The following is a 22,925-nucleotide window of genomic DNA, read 5'->3' on the forward strand; positions in this document are numbered from 1 at the left end:
ATGACTCCAAGAAGAAAATGACTAACAGATACCAGCATTACAACTTAAACTCTGGTGAAAGACGAGTGTTGAAAGTACTAGGAGAAGACCATACTATATTGATTAGAGAAGCAGATAAAGGGGGCAATATGGTTGTTATGGACAGGGCAGACTATAACCATGAAGTCATGTCCCAATTGAGTGATACCACCTGTTATGAGGAGATTACCCACTACCCGATTGGTCCCCTTTGTACCTTGATTAACAAACAGCTGCTCATTTGACACACACAGGGTTTGCTTGCTGAAGATGTGTTGGCCTATTTGAAAGTCTTCCGACCAACCTACCCCATTATCTACACTTTACCAAAGGTGCATAAACACCTGCCTTTTCCACCAGGTAGGCCAATTGTGTCTGGTATCGGTAGGCCAACGGAAAGATTATCCGAATATGTGGATCTTTTCATCGGTCCTCTGGTATGCACAATGGCCAGCTATATCCAGGATTCTAAACTTATTCTAGGGATACTTTCAGACCTGCAATGGCTAACAGACTTATTGTTGGTAACCCTTGACGTGGTGGTTCTTTACACCAACATACAACCAGAAAAGTGACTGAGGGCCATCAAACGTTTGCTCAACAACAGACCAGCCTCCCAGAGGCTCCATAATGAAATGCTGATTGGCATGATGAAACTCATTCTGGAGAATAATTTTTTCATCTTTAATAACAAGTGGTATAGACAAACGAAAGGTGTTGCGATGGGATCCAAGTTTTCACCCTTCTTTGCAAACCTGTTCATGGGTTGCCTAGAAATTGGCTAGATCTGGGGCAATGAGGGCGCAACTTGGATCAACCAAATAATTTACTGGGGCAGATACATATATGACTGCCTGTTGATATGGTCTGGCACTGAGAGTGAACTACAACAATTCAGTGACCATCTCAATACCAATGATTATGGTATGCAGTTTACTATGGAGTTCAGCACCACCAGTGTCAGTTTCTTGGACATCGAGCTATACATTAAAAATGACAAACTGAATAGCCGTTTGTACATGAAGGGCACTTCCTGCAATTCTGTTCTATATGCAGATAGCAGTCATCCTGTTCACCAGATAAGATCTATTCCTGAGGGCCAGACGCAATTGCAGTGATGACCAAGAATTTCATGAATGTGTGAAGGACATGGAACAAAGATTTCACAATAGAGGCTACTGCAAAACCACTTTAACTAAAGCTGCTAAGAGAATCACCAAAGTCAAAAGAGAGGACACTCTTAAAACCAAGCCTAGTTCATCAGAGTGTGACACACCTGTACGTATGATCACAGAATTTAATGGTTTGAACCACGTGTTAAGAAAGAGTATGAGCAAACATTGGGGTATACTACATGCCGATAGTGAGGGCAATTGAGCAAGGTTGTAGAAAAACAGCCTTTCTCTTGTAAAGCTGCCCGGCGCAAGACGCCTCTAATTCCCTTTAATAATAGTTACTAAAATAAAGAGACAGGCACTGAGAAACTGGAAGGCAAGAACAGGTTTATTACTCCAGAGGAGAACACATCAACTCGGACATGCAGAATGTCTTTGAGAGGTGTTCTAACAACTTCTCCGCTGCTCAGTCTTTTATACATATTTCAGTCAGTTTATTGGTGGTAAGCAGCTGTCGTCCCCCCTCCCAAATCTAACAGATGATCGCTATCTTGCAGCTGGATATTCCTACAGGATCTAAAAGTGTGTGAGATCGGTCAGATCTGAGGGTTCGCGCTATTGATTAAATCAGACTTCTTTTTTACTAAACTTTTTTGTGATCTCTTTTAATCCTTTTTCAAGTCTTCGACTCCGAACGGTACCGGTAGGGATGCCAGGTTTTAAGCCCTGTTAGGACTGCGACCGACTGGTCTCTCCACTGTCTCGGCGTCAATCACGACAACAAGGCCTGCCCCGACTGCCGAGCCCTGACTTCGAAAGCTAGGCGGGAGCGGTCCCGCAAGCGGCTCGACCTCCGGCAGTCGGCCCCGTGCCGCAAGAGGTCCCGGTCCGGACGGAGGTCGAGGGACCGGTCGCGGGGTCGGAGCCATCATAGCTCCGGGAGTCGACATCACTCTTCAGGCTCGAAGTCGTCAGGTAAGCACAAGAAGTCGAAGAGACGTAATCTCTCTTCTGACTCTCCCCGACTCTCCCTGACGCTCGTGCGACGCGGCCGGGGGTTCGGGTGACACCGCCCACGTGGCTCTGTCGGAGTCGCGGGCGTCGCGACCTGCCCCATACCCTCCGGTCCCTGGGCAGCAAGCAACGCCGGAGGAGATCGAGCGCTTCCTCATGGCCATGAGGTCCCTCACTCCTCCGACGGTCTCTGCGGCGCCTTCGGGCCCAGTGGACCCGTCTTGGGGCCCTAGCGGGTCGGGTGCTTCGACCCCGAAGCCGCCAATGCCTTCGGGCCCGGTGCCGCAGGGCCCCACTGGATCCGCACGCATCCGGGTGGTCGGCGGTTGACCTGACGACCTCACCGGCGCCGGTCCCTCGGGTGTCACCTCCGGCGCCGTCTTTGGGCGGCGCCGTCCCCGATGCCTCCCTCGATCCGGTTCCGGCGTTGGAGGGCACCGCTCTCGACGCCGCTTGGGGAGTTTTACTTCAATGAACCAGCCCCATCATTTGACAACCCTGATTATCAGGAGATGGGTGATGAGGAGTATTGGGAGGGGTCTGAGGACCCTCTAACACATGAGTTTCAGTCCCAGGAGGACTGGACAGGTGGACTTGGGGATGCCAGTGGTCTGGAAACTTCGCCAGTCACTGGTTTTGTCTCACCTCCTACCGTGGCTAAGGAGGAGGGGGCAACCTTCAGTGTGTTGTTGACGCGGGCGGCCAAGGCCTTGGGCCTTGAGCTCCCCGTCGCGGCCATGAGGACTAACCTCCTCACTGAGGTCCTTCAACCACAGTCAAGCTCGGCCGAGCCTCTGCTGCCGTTTAATGAGACCTTGACTGACGTTCTTTTGGGCACTTGGTCCAGCCCCGCTACCGGTGCGCCTGTAGATAGGAACGTGACCAGGCGGCACCGCCCGGCCCCGGGCGACCCTTGTTTCCTGTCCACCCATCCCACCCCGAGAGCCTGGAGATCCAGGCCTCCAACTCCCAGACTGCATTCCCGTCCGCTCCGTCCGATAGGGAATCCAAGAGGTATGAGCAATTCGGCAAGAAGGTATTCTCCTCCCACAGTTTGGGACTGCGGTCTTCCAACACTGCATGCCTCTTGGGCCGCTACACCCACTCTCTGTGGGACACGGTCGCGGACTGGCTGCCACAATGCCCGGCGGAGGTGAAGGCTAAACTCACCCAAGCCCTTGTGGAGGGTCAAGATGCAGCACGCTATTCCATCCGGTGTGGGCTGGATACCACCGACTCACTGGGCAGAGCGATGGGGAACGACAGTGGCGATTCGTCGCCACACCTTGTTGAGGTCCGCCAACTTTTCGGCCGATGTCCAGAATACCATCATGGATATGCCGTTTGATGGCCGTTGCCTGTTTGGCAACAAGGCAGACCATGCGCTTGAGCGTTTTAAGGACTCCAGGGCTACGGCCAAGTCCTTGGGCCTCTCGGCCCCGCACCAGCAATCGGGTGCCTTTCGCTCCTTTCATGGCCAAGGAAGGGGCGCCCCCACACGTGCTGCCAGCCACGCACCGCAGAAGATTTATCAACGCTGTGGCGGCCGTGGAAACCGCTGTGGCGGCGGTCGGGGACAACGGCGAGGCCAGTCCACACCTACCCCTGCAGCATCCGCCTCAAAACCCTCCTAGTCCGTGCTTTCAGGCCCATGTGACGCCAGTGGGGGGCAGGGTTCGCCATCACCACTTCCACTGGAGCACTGTCACATCGGACAGGTGGGTGCTGCAAATCGTCCGAAGGGGCTACTCCCTCCCCTTCCAGACGATCCCTCCAGCCGTGCCACCGCAATTCCACCGCGTGTTGGGGGATCATTTGCGACTCCTGCAGGAGGAAGTTACGGCCCTCTTGGCCAAGGGGGCCATCGAGCGCGTTCCTGGGCCAGAAGTAGGTTGTGGTTGCTACTCCCACTACTTCCTGGTACCCAATAAGGGCAAAGGGGGCTTACGCCCTATCTTGGTTCTACGGAACATCAACGGCTTCCTCCGGAAGGAGAAGTTCAAAATGCTGACACTGGCTCAGGTCTTAGCTGCCCTGGAACCAGGAGACTGGATGGTAGCGTTGGACTTGCAGGACGCTTATTTCCCCATCCCTGTCCTGCCGTCCCACAGGCGCTATCTGCGGTTAAAAAAAAAGGATGGATTTAGGCCCAGATCTCTGTACTGGGGTGAATGTATGACATTGTTCTGCATTCTGTCCATCAATTGTTGTTTTTGCATTTGTCACCCCGAGTGGGAGTGGTATGCTCAGACGTGAGTCCCATGCTCTCCACACCACTGGAGTCAAGCTATTCTGGCTGAAGACGGCTGATAGCCAGAAACCGGTCCTAGGATGCTTGATTCCGGTCCAGGAAAGACATGGCTTGGCAGTTTGGGCTGGACTGTTCCCATGAGGCACAGGGTCAAGGCTGGTTTGCATATGGCCATGTCTGAACTGGGGTGGTGTGGAGTGCAAAAAAACGATGGATTTAGGCCCAGATCTCTGTACTGGGGTGAATGAATGACATTGCTCTGCATTCTGTCCATCAATTGTTGTTTTTGCATCTGGCTCCTCTGCAGCAGGGGTAGAGTTGGGTTGGGTAGAAGTTCACAAACTTGTTGAAGTCTTGATATTGGCTTCGACGGGAGTCCCCACCTCTGAAGATTGTTGAAAGGAGCGGCCAGTTGAGTATCCCCACCCCGCCAGGCCTTAGCAAAGACATGTGGGTGAAAATTCTCTTTATAGAGGTCTGGGCCTTGTCCAAGGAATTAAAAGTATTGACAAATGTCCCTAGTTCTCGTACAAACAGATCCACAAAAAAAGGTAGCCCTGGGCTACTGTACCAGCCTGAGAGATGGAAAGGTCTCCTAGTTTGAGGGTGAATTCGATCAGCACCGACCTGCCTCGTTGAGTGGAAATCTCCCAATTCGTGTTCCCCAGAAAAATAATCGCTTTTGGGCCCCAACCCGACATAGCGTCATGAGGGAACAATGAACCGGAGGCCGCGCGTCCTCCACCATGTCCATGATTTCCGCTAAGGATCCTGACACATTTAGGAATTTGTTTTGGCAGGAGCGCCTGGACCTGTCAATACAGTTCTTGGGGTCTCAGACAAACTGAGCAAGAAAGGTGGCCGTCTTCGCCTCTATCTCTGGGGTGAGAGCCACCTTCCCCTCTAAAGGTGTCTGAGGGCATTCTGCCTTGAGACGGTGCCTCACTTCCTTGTCAAGGGGCGTTCGTAGCCTCCCTGCCATGTAGGCCACCACTTTGAGCACTGGGAACCACTCCGCAGGTGCAGCAGGGCTTCAGGGTCAAATAAGTCTGCAGCAGTGGCCTGTGCCGTGTTGCTGACGCGATCAATATCGGTTAGGGAAAGAGATGTTGGGCGCCAGGGTCTGGACTGGTCTCCATTGCCATCAGAAGTGTTGGGGGAATCATCCCCATCCCCAGGATTTGTCCGGGGGGTTATTAGGAGATTCCCCTGAGGTACTATGAGTTGGGGATCTTGTAAGGGTTGGGCATCCATAAACGCCTTCTTTAGGTGCACAAAGGCATCGAAATCGACCCCTGGGTCGTCCGCGTTCTTGCATTTATCGGGAATGGGTTGCTGACTTTCCTGGAGGTAGAGGGGGCCTGGAGCCTGGGAGAGTCTTCACTGTGTTTGAGGGTTTTTTGGCACTCTTCTTGATGAGCCATGATTTTCTTCTCTTTGGGGCTACCATCTGCATCACCGCTTAGCAGAGAATGAACGAAGGTTGCGTATAGGTTCATACCATTGGAATCTATCTTGGAGCAGTTTGGGTCCCTGTCCATGAAGTGCCTTAAACACTATACATAAGGATTTGAACAAAATCCTTGAGTCACTGGGAGCCAGTGCAGCTCCCCCAGTGCTTGTGTCATCCAGGAGCGGACTGCTCAAGTCAGAGCAAGCTTTGCTGCTGCTGCCTGGATACTCTGGAGTCTGGCAATCAAATATCCCGGGGAATCTAAGAGCAGGGCATTACAGTAATCCACGCTGCTCAGTATAATGCTCCTGACTACCGTGGTTCTTGCCTGGACTGGCAGTAATGGTAGCACGTTCCAAAGTCCTCGGATGAGTGTATAACAGCCTCCCACCAGTTTGTTGACATGGGACTCCAGATTAAGCTTTTCATTAAGACTGACCCCCAGATTGCGTAATGTGCTCACTGGTGTCAGCGGGCCATCTGTGGTTATTGGCCAAAAATCAGTTGGTAGTCCTCGAGGGACCCCCCCCACCTTACAGTGTAGAATCTCTGTTTTCTCGCTGTTGAATTGAAGCTAGTTGGCCCTCAGCCATTTCACAATTTCGTGGAGAAGTGTGGCTCACTGGTTAGAGGAGGCAGACCTGGAAGCAGAGGTCAGCCCGGGACCAGGGTTCAATTCCCGGCTCGGCGGGTCTTGAGCCCTAAAATGTCCACAGACTCGACAATTCTCGCTCCGGTGCCTACTCGATTCACGAGTTCACACCCTGCGACTCTGGGCAATACCTTGCTTAATCTCCACAACGGCCCCTCGCGGCGGGATGCCTGGATTTCACCTTGTGGATACCCTGCCAGGGTTATCTCACAGGGGAATACCAGGACGGGTTCCCTAAGCAAGCGCTTAGATACCGGGTCGGTGATTTGCGCTATATAAATACATGTACATTTACATTTACAAGCATACAGGCGTGAAAACTTTCCAGGGAATACGCCAGGTCGACGTTTAGGGACACCATAAGCTGGGTGTCATCGGTGTTGTTGACCACACTGATGTTGTGCATTTTTATAATCTCCAGCAGTGGTCGTATATATGCATTGAACAGAATAGGGATGATTGAGGAACCCTGAGGTACCCCGTGTTCATTTTTTACAAACTCCGATTGATACGGAGGGAGCGATACTGCTTGCCATCTATCAGATAGGTAGGAGCGCATCCATCTCAATGCCTCACCTGTCACTCTTAGGGTTTCCAACCTCAAAAGAAGTATATCGTGGTTGACCGTATCGAATGCGGTGGACAAGTCTAGCAATATTAAGGTTGCCGATTGACCCCTGTCCGCCAGCATTCGAAGGTTATCTAAGACTGTCACCAAGGCTGTCTCCGTTCCATGACCAGGCCTGAACCCAAATAGCTCCTCTTCCAATTTACTGTTTGTCTCCAGAAAGAGGGACAGCACCCTACTAACCAAACATTCCAGGATCTTGACCGGGTATGGTAAGAGGGAATTGGCCTATAGTTCTTATGGCAGCCTGGGTCCAGTGTGGATTTTTTCATGAGCGGCGTAATAATAGCCTGCTTCCAGCTGGGTGGCATCACTCCGTTATTGAGGGATGGCAGCACAGCTGACGTAGGATAGGAAAGATCTCTAATCCGAGTTCTTTCATTATCTTGTGGGGAATCGGAACCAAGGTTGACCCTGAGGAGATTCCTAGGGTCACTCGGGGAAACTCCTCTTCCAAAGGCATCGTTAATTCATCCATGGTGACCTTAGAGTCGCTATCCCAGTTAAGGTTGTTCTTAAATATCTCCCCCTTTTCCTGGTCTAAAGGACCGGATAGGGTCACATCTTTCAGGCCTTCCACAATCTTGTTAATTTTTTCTTGCAATGTGGTAAATAAAATTACCGGGACTATTTTTCTATACATTAAATGACAATAAGGATAGCTCATAAAAAATGAGAGGCAGAGTCTGTGGTATCTGAGTCATACAAGCTTTAATTAAGATGACTCGAGTCAACGAGAATCGGGTTCCATCACCACTAAGGTTCAGGAAGGGATATCTAACGTTTTATTAACATCACATATTATATATAGTAAAACTGTACAATTGCAATGAATACAGTAGGCGTAACAAGTGGAAAGAAGGAGATAAGAACACATGGGCGTAAAAGAAGGCGTGTAAGGAGGCGTACACGGAGGTGTGTACCAGATGAGTCACAGAAGTGTCACAAGTGGGTGGATGCATAGAGAAAATCTGCGTGGTCAGCAGAAACCTTTACCATACATGCGCGCGCAACTGAACATGACGTGAGATTGACGTGTAGCTGGGAGAGCTGGGGGGCTTGACTTTAGCACTAGTAGAGGAGTCTGGTGTCTGGAATGTCAGAACGACCTGCACCTATAGCATATCTGATATCTTGTGTTTGGAGGATGTATTGTCTGAAGTAAAAGGTCTCTCGGGCAGAGGCCGTTCATTACTGAATGCTAGTGGGTGCATATATGTCTTCGTGCAATGCGCGGGCCATGGGTCTACTATGGCAACGGGTGCAGTAAATTACTTGCAAGGAGACAGGAAGGCCGGGCCCTTTGCTCTGCAGGCGGGAATCTGTTTACCTATTTCACTAGACTGGAATGTGTTTTTGCGGAGGCTGAGCAGATAACTGTAGGCAAAATACCGTCTTGGCAGGCAGGCCAGGCTGAGCCGGGCACCGCTCGGCTGGGCAGGAAGTAAGGTAGAGGTCAGGGATGCATACCTAAACTGCAGCTTTCTGAGACAGAAGAGGCTCGGAGCCTGAATTATGGGCCTGGCTCGGATGAGTCACAAAAACGTGTGCTTCGCGATATCTAAAAGTGCACCATGTAAATGCATTGGAAACGTAGGCCTGAGTGCGGAATTGACATTAAAACCATGGAGGGCCTAATAACTGACATGCTAACATTTGACGGAAATGCAGGGGCATTATTAAAACAGGCACAGGAAAGGATTTACACAAAATCATGGACATACATGGGACATAGGTACATGGATAGGGTGCGAGGGGGGGACTCACTGACTACCTAAAAATTTCTTTTTCCTCATTCCCTCCTTGGCCCCTACTGCACCCTTTAGGATATATCTATTATCATGAGACCATCTATCTGTTCGTATAACATCATTTGCTCGTCTTTTTTCATTCGAGCACGGGAACGTGAACGTAGACGAGGAATACAAGCAGTGGCGCACAAGCCGCAAATCGCTGGGCCACATTGCAGACAGAGACAGCAACTGAATACTATAAGCAATACTAGTCCTAAGAATGACAATACGGTCCAGCCCCATCCTGCTATTACACTCCAGAGCCAGCCGGACCAAGACCATGGGTCCTGATGCAATTCACGGGCTATCTTATGGAGTCTTGTTATTGCAGCATACACTGATGGTGCGTTATTAGGAATGAAAGCACAACAACTGGAGCCGATCACTCTACAAGCTCCGCCCCTATCGGCCAGGATGACGTCAAGAACAAGGCGGTTCTGAAGAACGAGTCTCATAGCAGACTGCTCTTCGGTTAAGTTTCCTAAGGCAAAAGTAGTTTTGTTCACTACTGCTTCAAGAGTTCTTGTTAACCTGCGTATTATTTTACTATTTTGGACGGGACCTATGATCCAGAAGTATCCTTTAATGTAATCCTTATACTGGTCCCACGCTGACTCGGAGTAATCGATAACAGGAGGAAGGTCTCTCTTATGTTTAACATGCACAAGACGGGTATCTCGGTGATAATCGGATGGGGCTAGAAAAACTGGTGGCAGTAGAAATGCAATATAACATGTTCCACCCCAATCCAAGGGCAGACGTACATAAGCTGTCTGACCACAAATAAAATAGGAATGGCGGGAAGCTTTGAAAGTAGACTTTCCTTTATCACTGAATTCGACCACAGTATTACAATCACTGTGTCCTAGGTGTAGTGAACCATTTTTCCTAACGCATAATTCACCTTTCACGTGAAAAACTGTTATAAACGGTAAGTCCGAATTAGTCTCGGACTGAACGTTCAGAATCATGAGGTTAAGGGAAAAATTACCTAAATCATACACTTCATTTTCTAGATCGGTCCCTGTCCTTTGGGGAAGACCGTCTTTGTCTGGGAAACAGGCCTTATTCATAACTGTATTCAGGTCTCCCCATATCCAATTGCTCTGGGAAACTGTGGACTTACTGCCTAGTGAGGACATTAAAGCAAACCATGCTCCACACGAACCATTGTGCGAAAACGGATAAGGAAAGAGGGGCAGAGCTCCCTTCATTTTCTGGTAAGGTGGGAGTCGGCCACATACCCAGCAATTCGTGACATTGCTGGTCTGGTGAGAATGGTGTAACATACGGATAAAAGTGTTGTTGCGCAGTGCTAGTCGATAGGATAGTTCGTGAGGTGGCAGGTCACTGAATGTGTGCTCTACAGTGTCATTGAAAGAAGAATGTACATGTGAACCAAGAGGAGGAAAGAAAACATGTAGCGTCAAGCTTATACATATAATCGTAATACTTAGGAAAAACATAATAAGCAAGGTAACAATGCATCTACTACGTAGATTTTTACAATATTTCATTTTCATTATTTCCTGTCTATCTCTCTCACTATTTGGGTCTACAGTCTCATACATATCAGGAACCTGTCTAACCGCTTCACCCGAGGGGGACTTAAACAATTAAACGCTGCCTGACTTACTAGACCGTAGCTTGGATCTGTACTCCTGCTGCGGAGTTTTTTCTAACAAAGGGAGTTTAGTGTCATTATCAGAAATGTTCTCAGAAACCTTCGCGAAACAGTCTTTGGAATCTGAGCCAAGTCTATGAAATCTTTTTACATGATGGGCATGGATCCAGCCCTTACGACCTTCCACTTTTATAGCTGTCCTTGTTGTTAGCAGCACAAGTTTCGGTGACTTCCAACGCGGCTCCAGGGGGCTTGACCGGTCGAAATTTCTCACAAGTACAACGTCGCCCGGGACAATGGCGTGATCCTTAACCTGGGTGTTGCCTGGAAAGGCGGCGGCAACCTGCGAACGACAAGAGAGTAGTGCAGACATCAAGGAAGCCAGGTAATCTGTCAGCATATTACTGTCAACGTCGGTAATTTTCCTAGGTTTAGGTGTACCCCAAATATTTGGGGGTCTACCGAAGACAACCTCATAAGGAGATAGTCCGGTTCTGGAATGGGCTACCATACGCATGTAAAAGAGGGCAACCGGCAAGGCTACCATCCAATCTATGCCTTTTTCTGCACAGATCTTTGCTAGTCGTGTTTTCAGAGTCTGATTGTGTCTCTCTACAAGGCCAGCTGCCTCTGGATGTCGTACGCAATGGAACTTCCACTGGTACCCTAACAGGAGAGATACTTGTTTCATGAGTTCAGAAGAGAATGGCTGTCCATTATCTGAGTACACGACACGGGGCAAGCCGTATCGCGGGAAGAATTCACGGACCAACTGTTTGGCAGTGGTCACAGCAGTGTAATCTGGGACTGGGTACGCTTCTGTCCATCTGGATAGAGCACATACAACTACGAGGATATACTTGAATCCTCGACATCGGTCCATCTGGATATAATCCATCTGGAGAACCTCAAAAGGGTGGTCAGGAGGATGAAATCCACCTTGTTCCACGGGAATGCCTTTGCCTGGATTGAACTGACAACAGATCATGCAGGTACATACTTTCTGTTTCTGCTGCACGTAAATGCTTGTTGAACCAAAGGTTCTGTATGCTGTCTAACATGGCTTTTTCTCTTAAGTGTGCTGGACTATGTGCTGTATTAATGATAACTTGAACCATAGAGTCGGGGAGAAACCATGTGGCTTTTCCCTTTGTCATCCATCCCTGATCTGTCTGGGCCCCTCCTTGTTCAGTCCATTTCTTGATTTCGTCCGGAGTGGCATGTGTCTGTATGTCGAGTACATCTTGTGTGGGATCCCTGACCGTCATGCAATTAGTCAGTGGAGGTACTTCAGTCTTTGTCGTGTCAGCTGGAATGTCTGTAGGAGTCTGAGCTGTAAGCTTGGCTGTTCGATCTGCCAGGTCGTTACCCTGGGAAATAGTGTCAGTAACTTTCGTATGCGCTTTGCACTTCATGATGGCTATGGCTGTAGGCAAGTGTATTGCATCTAACAGAGCTTGAATGAGGGGACCATGTTGTATCTTGGCTCCATGAGAAGTCAAAAAACCTCTCTCTTGCCAGAGGACACCGAAGTCGTGAACGACTCCGAATGCGTACTGTGAATCTGTGTATATGTTTACTTTCAGGTCCTTGGCTTGTATGCAGGCTTGGGTCAGAGCGATGAGCTCTGCTGCTTGGGCAGACAAGGTGTCAATACGATGTGTTTCTATGACTTCAGTTTCAGTGGTCACTGCATATGCGGCCACTAACTCTCCTGTGCTTGTTCTCATACATGAACCATCCACATAAAGTGTCAGGTCTGGGTCGGGCAATGCGATGTCTGTCAAGTCTTGTCTCGGTTTCGTCATTGTGTTAATGACTTCCACACAGTCATGTGGCGTAGGGTCTGCTGTAATTGAGGGTAACAGTGTAGCAGGGTTTAATATGTTGCAACGTCTGATCTCTATGTGTGGCTGGAACAGTGTCAGTTCATATCCTGTCAGTCGTGCTATGGTCAGGTGCTGTGTCTGTGTCCTGTTCAAGAGAACTTCCACTGAGTGTGGAACCTGTACTGTCAGGGGATGTCCTAACACTATGGAGTCGCTTTGTCTGATTGCTAGAGCTGTTGCTGCAACTGATTTTAGGCACGCAGGAAAAGCCTAGGCTACTGGATCCAATGTACTAGAAAAATAAGCACAAGGCTTGTGTTTTCCTGCTTGATCTTGTGTGAGAACAGATAATGCTGTGCCATCGCATTCAGTGACAAAAAGTGTAAAAGGTTTGCTGTAACATGGTGTCGCTAAAACAGGTGCTTGACATAGAGCTTTCTTCAATTCGTCAAAAGCAAGTGTATGTTCCTGAGTCCAAGGGAGGACAGTCGAAGTCGCTGCCTCCTGTGTTGTCAACTGTATGAGTGGCTTGGCTAGATATGCATACTGAGGAATCCATTGTCTGCAGTAAGAAGTGAGGCCAATGAAGGCCCGTACTTCCTTCTGTGTCTTGGGCTGTGGAAGATGTGCAATTAACTGAATGCGATCAGGTGTCAACTGTCTACCCCTCTTGGACAGCAAGTGTCCAAGGTATACCACTTGCTGGGGACAGAATTGTAGCTTCGAAGGGGACACTTTATGCCCCTTTTCGGCCAGGAAATACAAGACTGTCAGTGATGCACGTTCGCAGTCTCGTTCTGTTCGTGCTGTGATCAATAGATCATCAACGTACTGGAGTAGGGCAGTGTCAGTAGGCATGTGAATACTGTCTAGTTGTCGTTTCAGAGCTTGACTGTAAATACTAGGGCTTTCTGTGAACCCTTGAGGAGCCCTCGCAAATTTGAAGCTTCGGCCATTTAAACAGAATCCGAAGAGATACTGGCTTTCCGGATGGATGGGGACACTAAAGAAGGCGTTCTTGAGATCAATTACAGTGAAGAACGCAGCTTCGGAATCAATGGCAGTCAATAGGGAGGAAATGTCTGGAACCACTGGGTACTGGGGTATTATGCATTTGTTTAATTCTCGAAGGTCAATCACCAGTCTGTAGACCGGTGGTGCATTAGGGTCAGTTCGTTTAAGAATCGGGATGATAGGAGAATTACATACATTGGAGTCAGTTTCTACAACCACTCCTTGTGCAATGAGTTCGTCAATAATTTTCAATAAGGCCGTTACAGCCTCAGGTGGTAACTTGTATTGTCGATTCGGGGCAGTACAACTCCTTGCTTTAATGTGACACGGTATGGTGTAATGTGCATGCAACCTACATCAGTCGGACCTTGCGCCCAAAAATGCAGTGGTACATTTCGTTATCTGGGATCAAAATCTCTCAACACATAATGTCTTTTAAAATCACGTAAAAACAATCTCACTCCTTCCGGAGCACAACAAATCACTGCTCCTAGTTCTTTCAATGTTTTTATACCAAGCAAGTTTTCTGGACATGATTTCGTAAGTAACAAGTCTGTAGTGCGGGACAATGGACCAACTTCTAGGGAAACTGGCCTTGACACTTCGTTAACAATAGGCTTTCCTGAAAATCCCAGGGAAACATTTCGTGAGCCTGAGAGGGGTGCCCCTGGAACCTCGTCATGACTGATGGTAGTTCTGCTCGCCCCTGTGTCAATCAAGAATTTTCTGTCTTTCCCTAATGCCTGACTATGTACATAGGGACCCTCTTGATCTACAGGAACCTCGATAAGGGGCAAGCCAACCTCCCTCTCTAGGCTGTTTCATGAATACTGTTGATAATCTGGGTAATCTGACTGAGCATACTGGTACATCTGCTGTGTAACATGTTGTGTGGCAGCTATGGGCTGGGATACAGCTACTGTCTGTTGGGCATTCTGAGGAGGTTGCGTGTTCTGCGCGATGTGTTCCTGTCTAGGAGGACGCGGTCTTTCTTTCGTCTTGCCTGTAGCTATATTGTGTTTCAGGACGGCACATTCATTTATATAGTGACCTGGCTGTTTACAATAGTTGCACGTCCCTTTTACAGGTGGCGCACCTTTTCTCTGACCATCAGCAGCCGGAACAGTTTGAGCAACTAATACTTTCATTTTCGTGTCTTTCATGCGTCTCTTTTCGTGTTCCTGCTCCTCTCTAATTCGGTTCTGATGGTACTGTAACATTTGTAACATTTGGGAAGGGGTATTAGCTTGCCAGGTACTCTCAACCTTTAGTACTCTATTTTTAACCTGGGGTAAAGAATTCTCTACTAGTTTGGTCACAAACAGATGTGGATACGATTCACTACTTGTCTTTAGACCGCTATTAATAATAAAACATTTTTCGAATCTAGAATAGAAATCACTAGTGTCTTCATTTTGTTTCTGTTTGCAGGCTGAAATGGCATCCCAATCTTCCTTTTTGGTAACCAATAATCTCGGCAAAACCTGTATCAATAGCTCTGGTAATTCTTTAGCTTTATCCCCGAGACCATTACCAGGGACTCGTGTATTGTCTTCGTTTTCTAATTCTGTCCAGTTAATCTTTTTCTCTCCCACCTCCCATTCTTTTTCTTTAAGTTTTTTATAAATGCCTGCAGGTAACAGGACTTTTAACATTTTAATTGTATCAGCATATGTATACTCTCCCATGCGGAGCATGTCTTTTAATTCACGGTGGAACCCTGCTGGATCTTTATCATGACAGGGCAGTAATTTTTTCATTTCCAATAATTCCATTTTCGTCAAGGGTGTGTATACGAATACTCGTTGAAGCGTACCGCGTCATTTCTGACGGGATGAACCTCACGTAAAGGATTCTGTCTGTCTATGTAATAGGTCTTCCTTTCTTGGTGTGGAACAGGAACGAAATGTGGAGTCAGGAAAGTCCTGTATTTGTGTCGTGGTTCTAGAATAACATTGATTAATTCAGTACCTAGACCTCTCCATCTCGCTAGGAGTAAATCGTCCAATAATTTATATAAGGGACCTGGGTCAGAATGCTGATTCTCGTATAATGTGATGAGATGTTGAATCATGTACATACCAGCTAATCGCTGTTCTTCCGGAGGAAGACTCAAAAATGTTTGCCCTACTATGTCATCTTTATATACGCTAGTATTGCCAGCCCATTGTACTGCTGACCGGGCTAGTTCCTGTTCATGCATGGTACTAAGTTCGCTTCTCCCTACTCGTCTTTTTAATGCTTGGTCAGTGGCTTGAAATATATGTTCAAGGGAATACTGTTCTGGTATGGGAGAAAGAAAACGTTTCTTACATTCTGGGCGTATAGGTCTATCGAAGGGTCTTGCCCTTCCTACGTACTGTATTTTACTCGGGTTCTCAATTGCTAAGTCTTCGTCCTCTGAAACTTCGTCATCCTCTTTCTCGGCTTCTCTCTCCGCCCTTTCCCTCTCGTGTATCTCAAGGATTTCTTTACGAATTTTTCTGTACATGGCTTCTATACAACTCTGTTTATCATGTTTACCATCAGCTATGTTGTCACTCCATTTTGTCAGGACTTTCATCTCATCTTTATCTTTACTTGGCTGGTCTTGTTCCCTTATCAAACAATTAATCAAAAACTGTAAGATCAAACGTTGAACCTCCGCTTTCCTATGTGCCATGGCCTCGTGAATACTTTCTGGTCTCTCCCCCGTTCTAATGAAGTGGTATATTTTATCTAAATGTTCCTTCATGTCTGGTAGAATACTCAAATAGTTTGCATCGCGTCTTACACGTAATGAGTATATAAGCATTTGACCTTCACCTGGTACTGGATCATATATACAATCAGTAAGATACTGTCTAAGGGTTGCGTGAGTAGCTGCTTTTGGCGTGCGCTGTAATGCTAGATCTCGTAGTGATGTTCGTTTTAACTGAGGCGGGGTGGATGGGCCTCCTCCCGCTGCTCCTAAACTGAGATCGCCTAGGCCTGAGTCGACCTTTACTGGCTGTGCTGTCGCTGGTAGTATAGCTACTGGTAACGTTGTCACTGGTATGGTGGGTTGATCTTGGACTACAGGGGCTGGGAGAAAAGGATTGGGAGGGGGGTTGGTAACAGGAGGAACAGTGGGGGGAGTTGTGGTATTAAAAGGGTGAGGAGGAGGATTAGTAGGTGGTACACGTACATTTACATACTCTGGAGCAGCGTCATCTAAATAGGAAGAAAGGAAAATGTCCGCTGCGGTCTGTTTATGACGGAGTTTAGTCGGAATCAGTGGTGGCGGCAAATTACTGGGTACTTCCGGGGTCGCCTTAGGTAGGCCCTCGGCGAGAAGGGGGTACATGCCTTTAATGAGGGCATTTCTTTGTCTATCTGATTGTTCTGCTCTAACTCGTTCACCTTCTACTAGTAATTCTTTTTCTTGGGCTGTTTCTGATGCTTCTCTACTTTTCTCTGCTTTCCTAATTTCTTTCTCTGTTCTTCTATGCGCTTCTTTACGCCACAATTCTATGGCATCTTTCTGGGATTGTCTGGCTTTCTTTTTCCACAGTGCTTCTTCTACTCTCATGATGCAATCAGCATCCCATGTCCCTGAGACAGGCCATCTATATTTCTCTTCCAGATCTTTAGTGTAGTCAACCCATAAATCTAAGTACAGTATGGCATCTAGGCCATGTTTATGGTACATAAAATGTCCGGGAGTATCCCTAGGCGGGACGGGAACTGCCTCTTCGAGTATCCCTTTCCTGGTTCCTATCTGACGTAATTTCGAGAACAGTGGCATGTTTGGACTAACTTGAACGAAAACACATTAAACACGAAAAAACAAATTGCAAACAGTCATTCATACCACGACATTAAAACATTTTGAACAGAGATTACCTGGTACATAGAATAACACAATTCTGAAAAACAATACTAGAATACTGGATACTGGATGCACTGCTAGAACAGTACAGTCATACCGGTCCCATAAAGAGACACGTCATACCGTATCCACCTAAGTGGACACGTCTATACCGGATCTGTGTACCCAGACCCGTCTTGACCGGGCTCGAATAAATGAACCCGTCTATATGCGTTCCCAACAATGGTACTCACCGGGAAGCAGAACAGAAGGCCTCGGAAACTCGACACTGGACTGGACTGGACTGCTACGGCTTCTGGTGTTGCGCATGCGCCTCGGAAACAGGTGGGCCTCCGGATACCTCGGACCTTGCTCTCTCGGCTTGGGCTCTGGTCGGGACAGTTCGCATTCCTCACGCCTCGTATGGATGCCTGGTCGCAGTCTCCGTCTCCTCCGTGGGCCTGAGGGAGTTAGCAGGAAAACCCGCGAATGTGCACAGAAAGGGGTCCGTCACGGCTGTAGAAGGGGTCAGGGGCCTGCGTTACATCGCCGGCGCGTGCGGAAGGGGACTAGTCCCTATTCGGGCGCCAGATTGTGTGGTAAATAAAATTACCGGGACTATTTTTCTATTCGTTAAATGACAATAAGGATAGCTCATAAAAAATGAGAGGCAGAGTCCGTGGTATCTGAGTCATACGAGCTTTAATTAAGATGACTCGAGTCAACGAGAATCGGGTTCCATCACCACTAAGGTTCAGGAAGGGATATCTAACGTTTTATTAACATCACACATTATATATAGTAAAACTGTACAATTGCAATGAATACAGTAGGCGTAACAAGTGGAAAGAGAGAGATAAGAACACATGGGCGTAAAAGAAGGCGTGTAAGGAGGCGTACACGGAGGTGTGTACCAGATGAGTCACAGAAGTGTCACAAGTGGGTGGATGCATAGAGAAAATCTGCGTGGTCAGCAGAAACCTTTACCATACATGCGCGCGCAACTGAACATGACGTGAGATTGACGTGTAGCTGGGAGAGCTGGGGGGCTTGACTTTAGCACTAGTAGAGGAGTCTGGTGTCTGGAATGTCAGAACGACCTGCACCTATAGCATATCTGATATCTTGTGTTTGGAGGATGTATTGTCTGAAGTAAAAGGTCTCTCGGGCAGAGGCCGTTCATTACTGAATGCTAGTGGGTGCATATATGTCTTCGTGCAATGCGCGGACCATGGGTCTACTATGGCAACGGGTGCAGTAAATTACTTGCAAGGAGACAGGAAGGCCGGGCCCTTTGCTCTGCAGGCGGGAATCTGTTTACCTATTTCACTAGACTGGAATGTGTTTTTGCGGAGGCTGAGCAGATAACTGTAGGCAAAATACCGTCTTGGCAGGCAGGCCAGGCCGAGCCGGGCACGGCTCGGCTGGCAGGAAGTAAGGTAGAGGTCAGGGATGCATACCTAAACTGCAGCTTTCTGAGACAGAAGAGGCTCGGAGCCTGAATTAAGGGCCTGGCTCGGATGAGCCACAAAAACGTGTGCTTCGCGATATCTAAAAGTGCACCATGTAAATACATTGGAAACGTATGCCTGAGTGCGGAATTGACATTAAAACCATGGAGGGCCTAATAACTGACATGCTAACATTTGACGGAAATGCAGGGGCATTATTAAAACAGGCACAGGAAAGGATTTACACAAAATCATGGACATACATGGGACATAGGTACCTGGATAGGGTGCGAGGGGGGGACACACTGACTACCTAAAAATTTCTGTTTCCTCAGCAAGAAGAGAGCCAGCCCATCGCATAACTCCTGAGTGGGTTTGATTTTGTTGTTAGTACAGTCAGGGTGGGTCATGTCTCTAACTATTCTGAAGATGTCCCTAGGTTTGTTGGATTATTTAAGGATGGTGGAAGCGAAATATTCTGCTTTAACAGTGGCTATTTCTCTTTTGTATTTTATTAGAGTAAGCCTCCAGCTAACTTTATCCTTTTCCACATAGTTCTTCCTCCACTGTCTTTCTGCCATTTTGCAGGCCAACTTTAGATTCCTTAAGTTCTCTTTGTACCATGGGGCTGAGGGACTGCCTCTTTTCCTAATATCTTTTAACGGAGCAAGCTAGCCGATCACTGCTAAACAGTGACTGGCGATACAATGAGGAAATACAAAGGAAACACAGATCAGGAGACCAAACACTTTTTTGTAAGCTTCTGGAGTAGCTAAGAAAAAGGGATATAGGGAGTCTGCAGGGACCGTTATATGCATTGCAACACTGATTGGATGTACTGTTTGTTCTGTTATTTCCCAATATCACATAGGAAATGTAGTTTGTTACTTATGAAATGTTGATTTTCAAAGGCTGCTGCTAATAAAAAGCAAAGAAAGAAAAGTCTAATCCTCGCCTCCGAGTGCTGCCATAGAATTGCTAAATTAGTTAAGTAAATACTAAAAGCCATTTTTCAGGTCTCAAACCCAGTGATTTAGCAAATCAGTGTTTTTATTTTCCCCATCCTGGCGAGGAAACTGTTTGTTCAATGGAGGCTTGGCACACTCCCCATTAACTCATACACCTGCAAGTGGACCAATGGGGGCGATAAAACTTGTCCCTGCTGTAACAGCCATCTGGAAGACGACCTCCACATCTTGTTTGTGTGCCCCGTATATCAAAGGCCCAGGAAACATTGGATAGCGCCGCTATGTAAGAACCTAGGGTTCAGAGAGTATGCACAGGCATACAGGATCCTGAAAACCAGCACCCTGGGACACATTGTGTTCGCTGTTTCCAAATTTCTTATGGCTATATGGTTGATTAGAAAGAAAAAATCCTCTGAAGCCCCCTGAACTTTCTAGTGTTATTATAATTCCTTCCTCGCTGGGAGAGTGAATTTTAATCAATGTATTTTAAAAAAAATGTTTTTAATGTATGTAATGTCTTGCACTGCATCTTTTATGGTCTATATGGCCGAAATAAATAATTTTTGGATTGGATTGGAAATCAGTGTTTACAGCGTGAAATGGCTTTGTACATCCAGTCCTAGGTTTCTAATTCTAAAAGGTATTCGTATGTGATGTTGAGGAGAACATCTGAGAGTGTAGAAAGTAAGAGAGTGACAGAGGATATAGGGTTTTCGAGTGCATGATGGATGTAGTGTGCGAGAATGGTTTCTGAGTTTGACAGTCCTTTACCCGTGATGCATTCTAGTTAGAATGGACCCCACCTAAATTAATCGATATAGCAAGCATTATCATCGGCAGTTTAGTTAAACATATTCCATTGAGAATTGAACTAGTCATAGAGTGTAGGACTTGCAGTGCAATTCTTGTGAGTCGGTTGTATTTAATTACGAATGACACTGGTGTGGAATTAACACGTTTCTGAGACTAGTGAACTGATTAGTTGGTGTAGCTACTGGTTTGGTAACTGGTGTGGTAGCTGTATTTAAATTATGAATTACAAGGACGTAGCAACTGAAACTTTGAAACTGATCAAAAAACCTGTTTTTTCTTAACTATTGTATCATCGGTTCCTCCATTTAGAAGTTTAAAATGAACACCAATGGGAATACGATGACAAGGACTTACAATGGTGACTTAACCCATAAGATCATTAACCATCACTACACTGTACATGTCTGCCCCACTGCTTTCTGGCTCCAAAAAATGTGAATACCAGAAAATGCCATAGGAACCAGTTTTGTAAGAAAACATTAATTTCCCAATGAAAACACATGACACTTGCAGCAAGTCTAAAAAATTATCAGATCACAGTGGAGAAGACCATAATTTCCAAACCAAGAGGTTCGCCTGAGGGATTGAGAGAACGCCCAGTCCATTGAGATGTGGAAAGGAAATAGCATTTTTGAGAGGGGGATCTCTGCTTTGAACTAAATTCATACTGGGATTTTAAGGGCATTGGCGATGGTGGATGATGATGCTTGATAATGCACTTGTGAAGAAGTGTTCTATTCTGCTAGCATATTATTTTGGAAATACCATTTGAGTCAATCCCTTCATTTTCTTTTTCAGGTGGATACCATCTTGTAAAATTTGGTGACTTGTTGAATGAACATTACCATGTCATCCGGAAGGTTGGGTGGGGCGAATATTCAACAGTATGGCTATGCTGGGATTTCAAGTGAGTATTTAAGACATTTCAAATAATGCATTTTGGAAGTAATCAATATTGAATTTGAGTTTAAAGCCATGATTTTACATGCATGTAAAAAAGCAACATTTCTAATCCTGTCTGACCCACTTACTAAAGCCTATGTTATATGTGCATCATTTACCTCTAGTATGTGTCAGTGACCTCCAGAAGTGTCAATGACCCCCAGCAGAATATGCATCAGTGGCCCCAGGCAGGAAATGTGCTTCATTAGTCCTCCGTAACAAGCATTATTCCATGGATACCTCTGCCTGTGGATTTCTCACCTCTTGAATCTCCACCACCTCCAGACTGCTGCCATAAAATTTGAAATTGCTTTACTCCACCAAAAGGTGGCACAGCATCTCGACTCTTGTACCTCCCAAATATCACATCACTGAGCTTTACATGGCTCTGCAAGTTGCTCTGATTCTGTTTTTTGGAGATGCGACTCTGGGTATAAGCAGATGTCTATTAAAGACCTCTACAATATCAGACTCTCATGCCTGGTGCCTAAGCACGACTCCAAGGCTTGTGAAAAATTTAGCCTCTTGCACTGCACAACCCTCAAGGAAGAAGCAGAGCTCATTGTGGCTTAGGCCTGTAACAACTGCGGTATGTATCACCACTTTAGGTCCTATTCAAGATCCTAGTCCACTTCACTCCTAGAAGGTAAGTCTTTGGAGCCGGCTCCCTCAAACGTGAAGTCTGTCCGCAAGAGAAACACAAAATAACTTATAGGGATATGTTATTGTTTGTTCTTATTCGTAGTCAGCAGGATGCAGGAGCAGGATATTTCTAAGCAATTTCTCTGCTATGACCTGGACGCTACTTACCCGTGAGGGTCCTAAGGCGCTGAGGGGAGGGGCGGTGCTGCTACTGCTCGAAGAGCCAGGTCTTGAGGAGTCTTCTGAAGGCGAGTAGGTCTTGGGTCTGCCTTATGGGGGTAGGGAGGGTGTTCCAGGTCTTGGCGGCGAGGTAGGAGAAGGATCTGCCACCGAAGGTCGTTCCTTGGATGCAGGGGACAGCGGCGAGGGCGAGGCTGGCGTAGCAGAGCTGGCGGGTGGCAGTGTGGAAGCTGAGTCTGCTGTTCAGGTAGGCTGGTCCGGCGTTGTGGAGTTCTTTGTGTGCGAGGGTGAGGAGCTTGAAGGTGATCCTTTTGTCGACGGGGAGCCACTGTAGGTGTCTCAGGTGGGGGGTGATGTGGCTGCAGCGGGGGACGTTGACGATCAGTCAGGCGGAGGCGTTTTAGATGCGTTGTAGTCGTCGTAGGTGTTTGGCTGGGATTCCTGCGTAGAGTGCGTTGCCGTAGCTGACGAGGGCCTGTGTCACCGTTCTTCTTGTTTCGAACGGGATCCACTTGTAGATCCTGCGGAGTATGCGGAGGGTGTTGTAGCAGAAGGAGGAGACAGCGTTGACCTGCTTAGACATGGAGAGGGAGGAGTCGAGGATGAATCCTAGATTGCGTGCATGGTCGGTGGGTGTGGGTGCTGGTCCCATTGTGGTCAGCCACCAGGAGCCGTCCCAGGCTGAGGGGGTGGGTTCGAGGCGGAGGAC

The 22,925-nt window shown here is 47.4% G+C and overlaps 1 protein-coding gene across 1 annotated transcript in view; it reads left to right on the forward strand.

Annotated features, from left to right (window-relative positions):
• The window catches only part of LOC147712426 (uncharacterized), a 1,115,452-nt gene that overhangs the window by 225,043 nt on the left and 867,484 nt on the right, over window positions 1–22,925 (forward strand). Inside the window, exon 4 of the mRNA XM_086919651.1 lies at window positions 21,251–21,359. Within this exon, the coding sequence (XP_086775777.1) occupies window positions 21,251–21,359 (109 nt within the window). The remainder of the gene's footprint in view (window positions 1–21,250; window positions 21,360–22,925) is intronic.

The sequence above is a fragment of the Lissotriton vulgaris genome, chromosome 5 (assembly GCF_964263255.1).
Source record: "Lissotriton vulgaris chromosome 5, aLisVul1.2, whole genome shotgun sequence".
NCBI classification, from domain to species: domain Eukaryota; kingdom Metazoa; phylum Chordata; class Amphibia; order Caudata; family Salamandridae; genus Lissotriton; species Lissotriton vulgaris.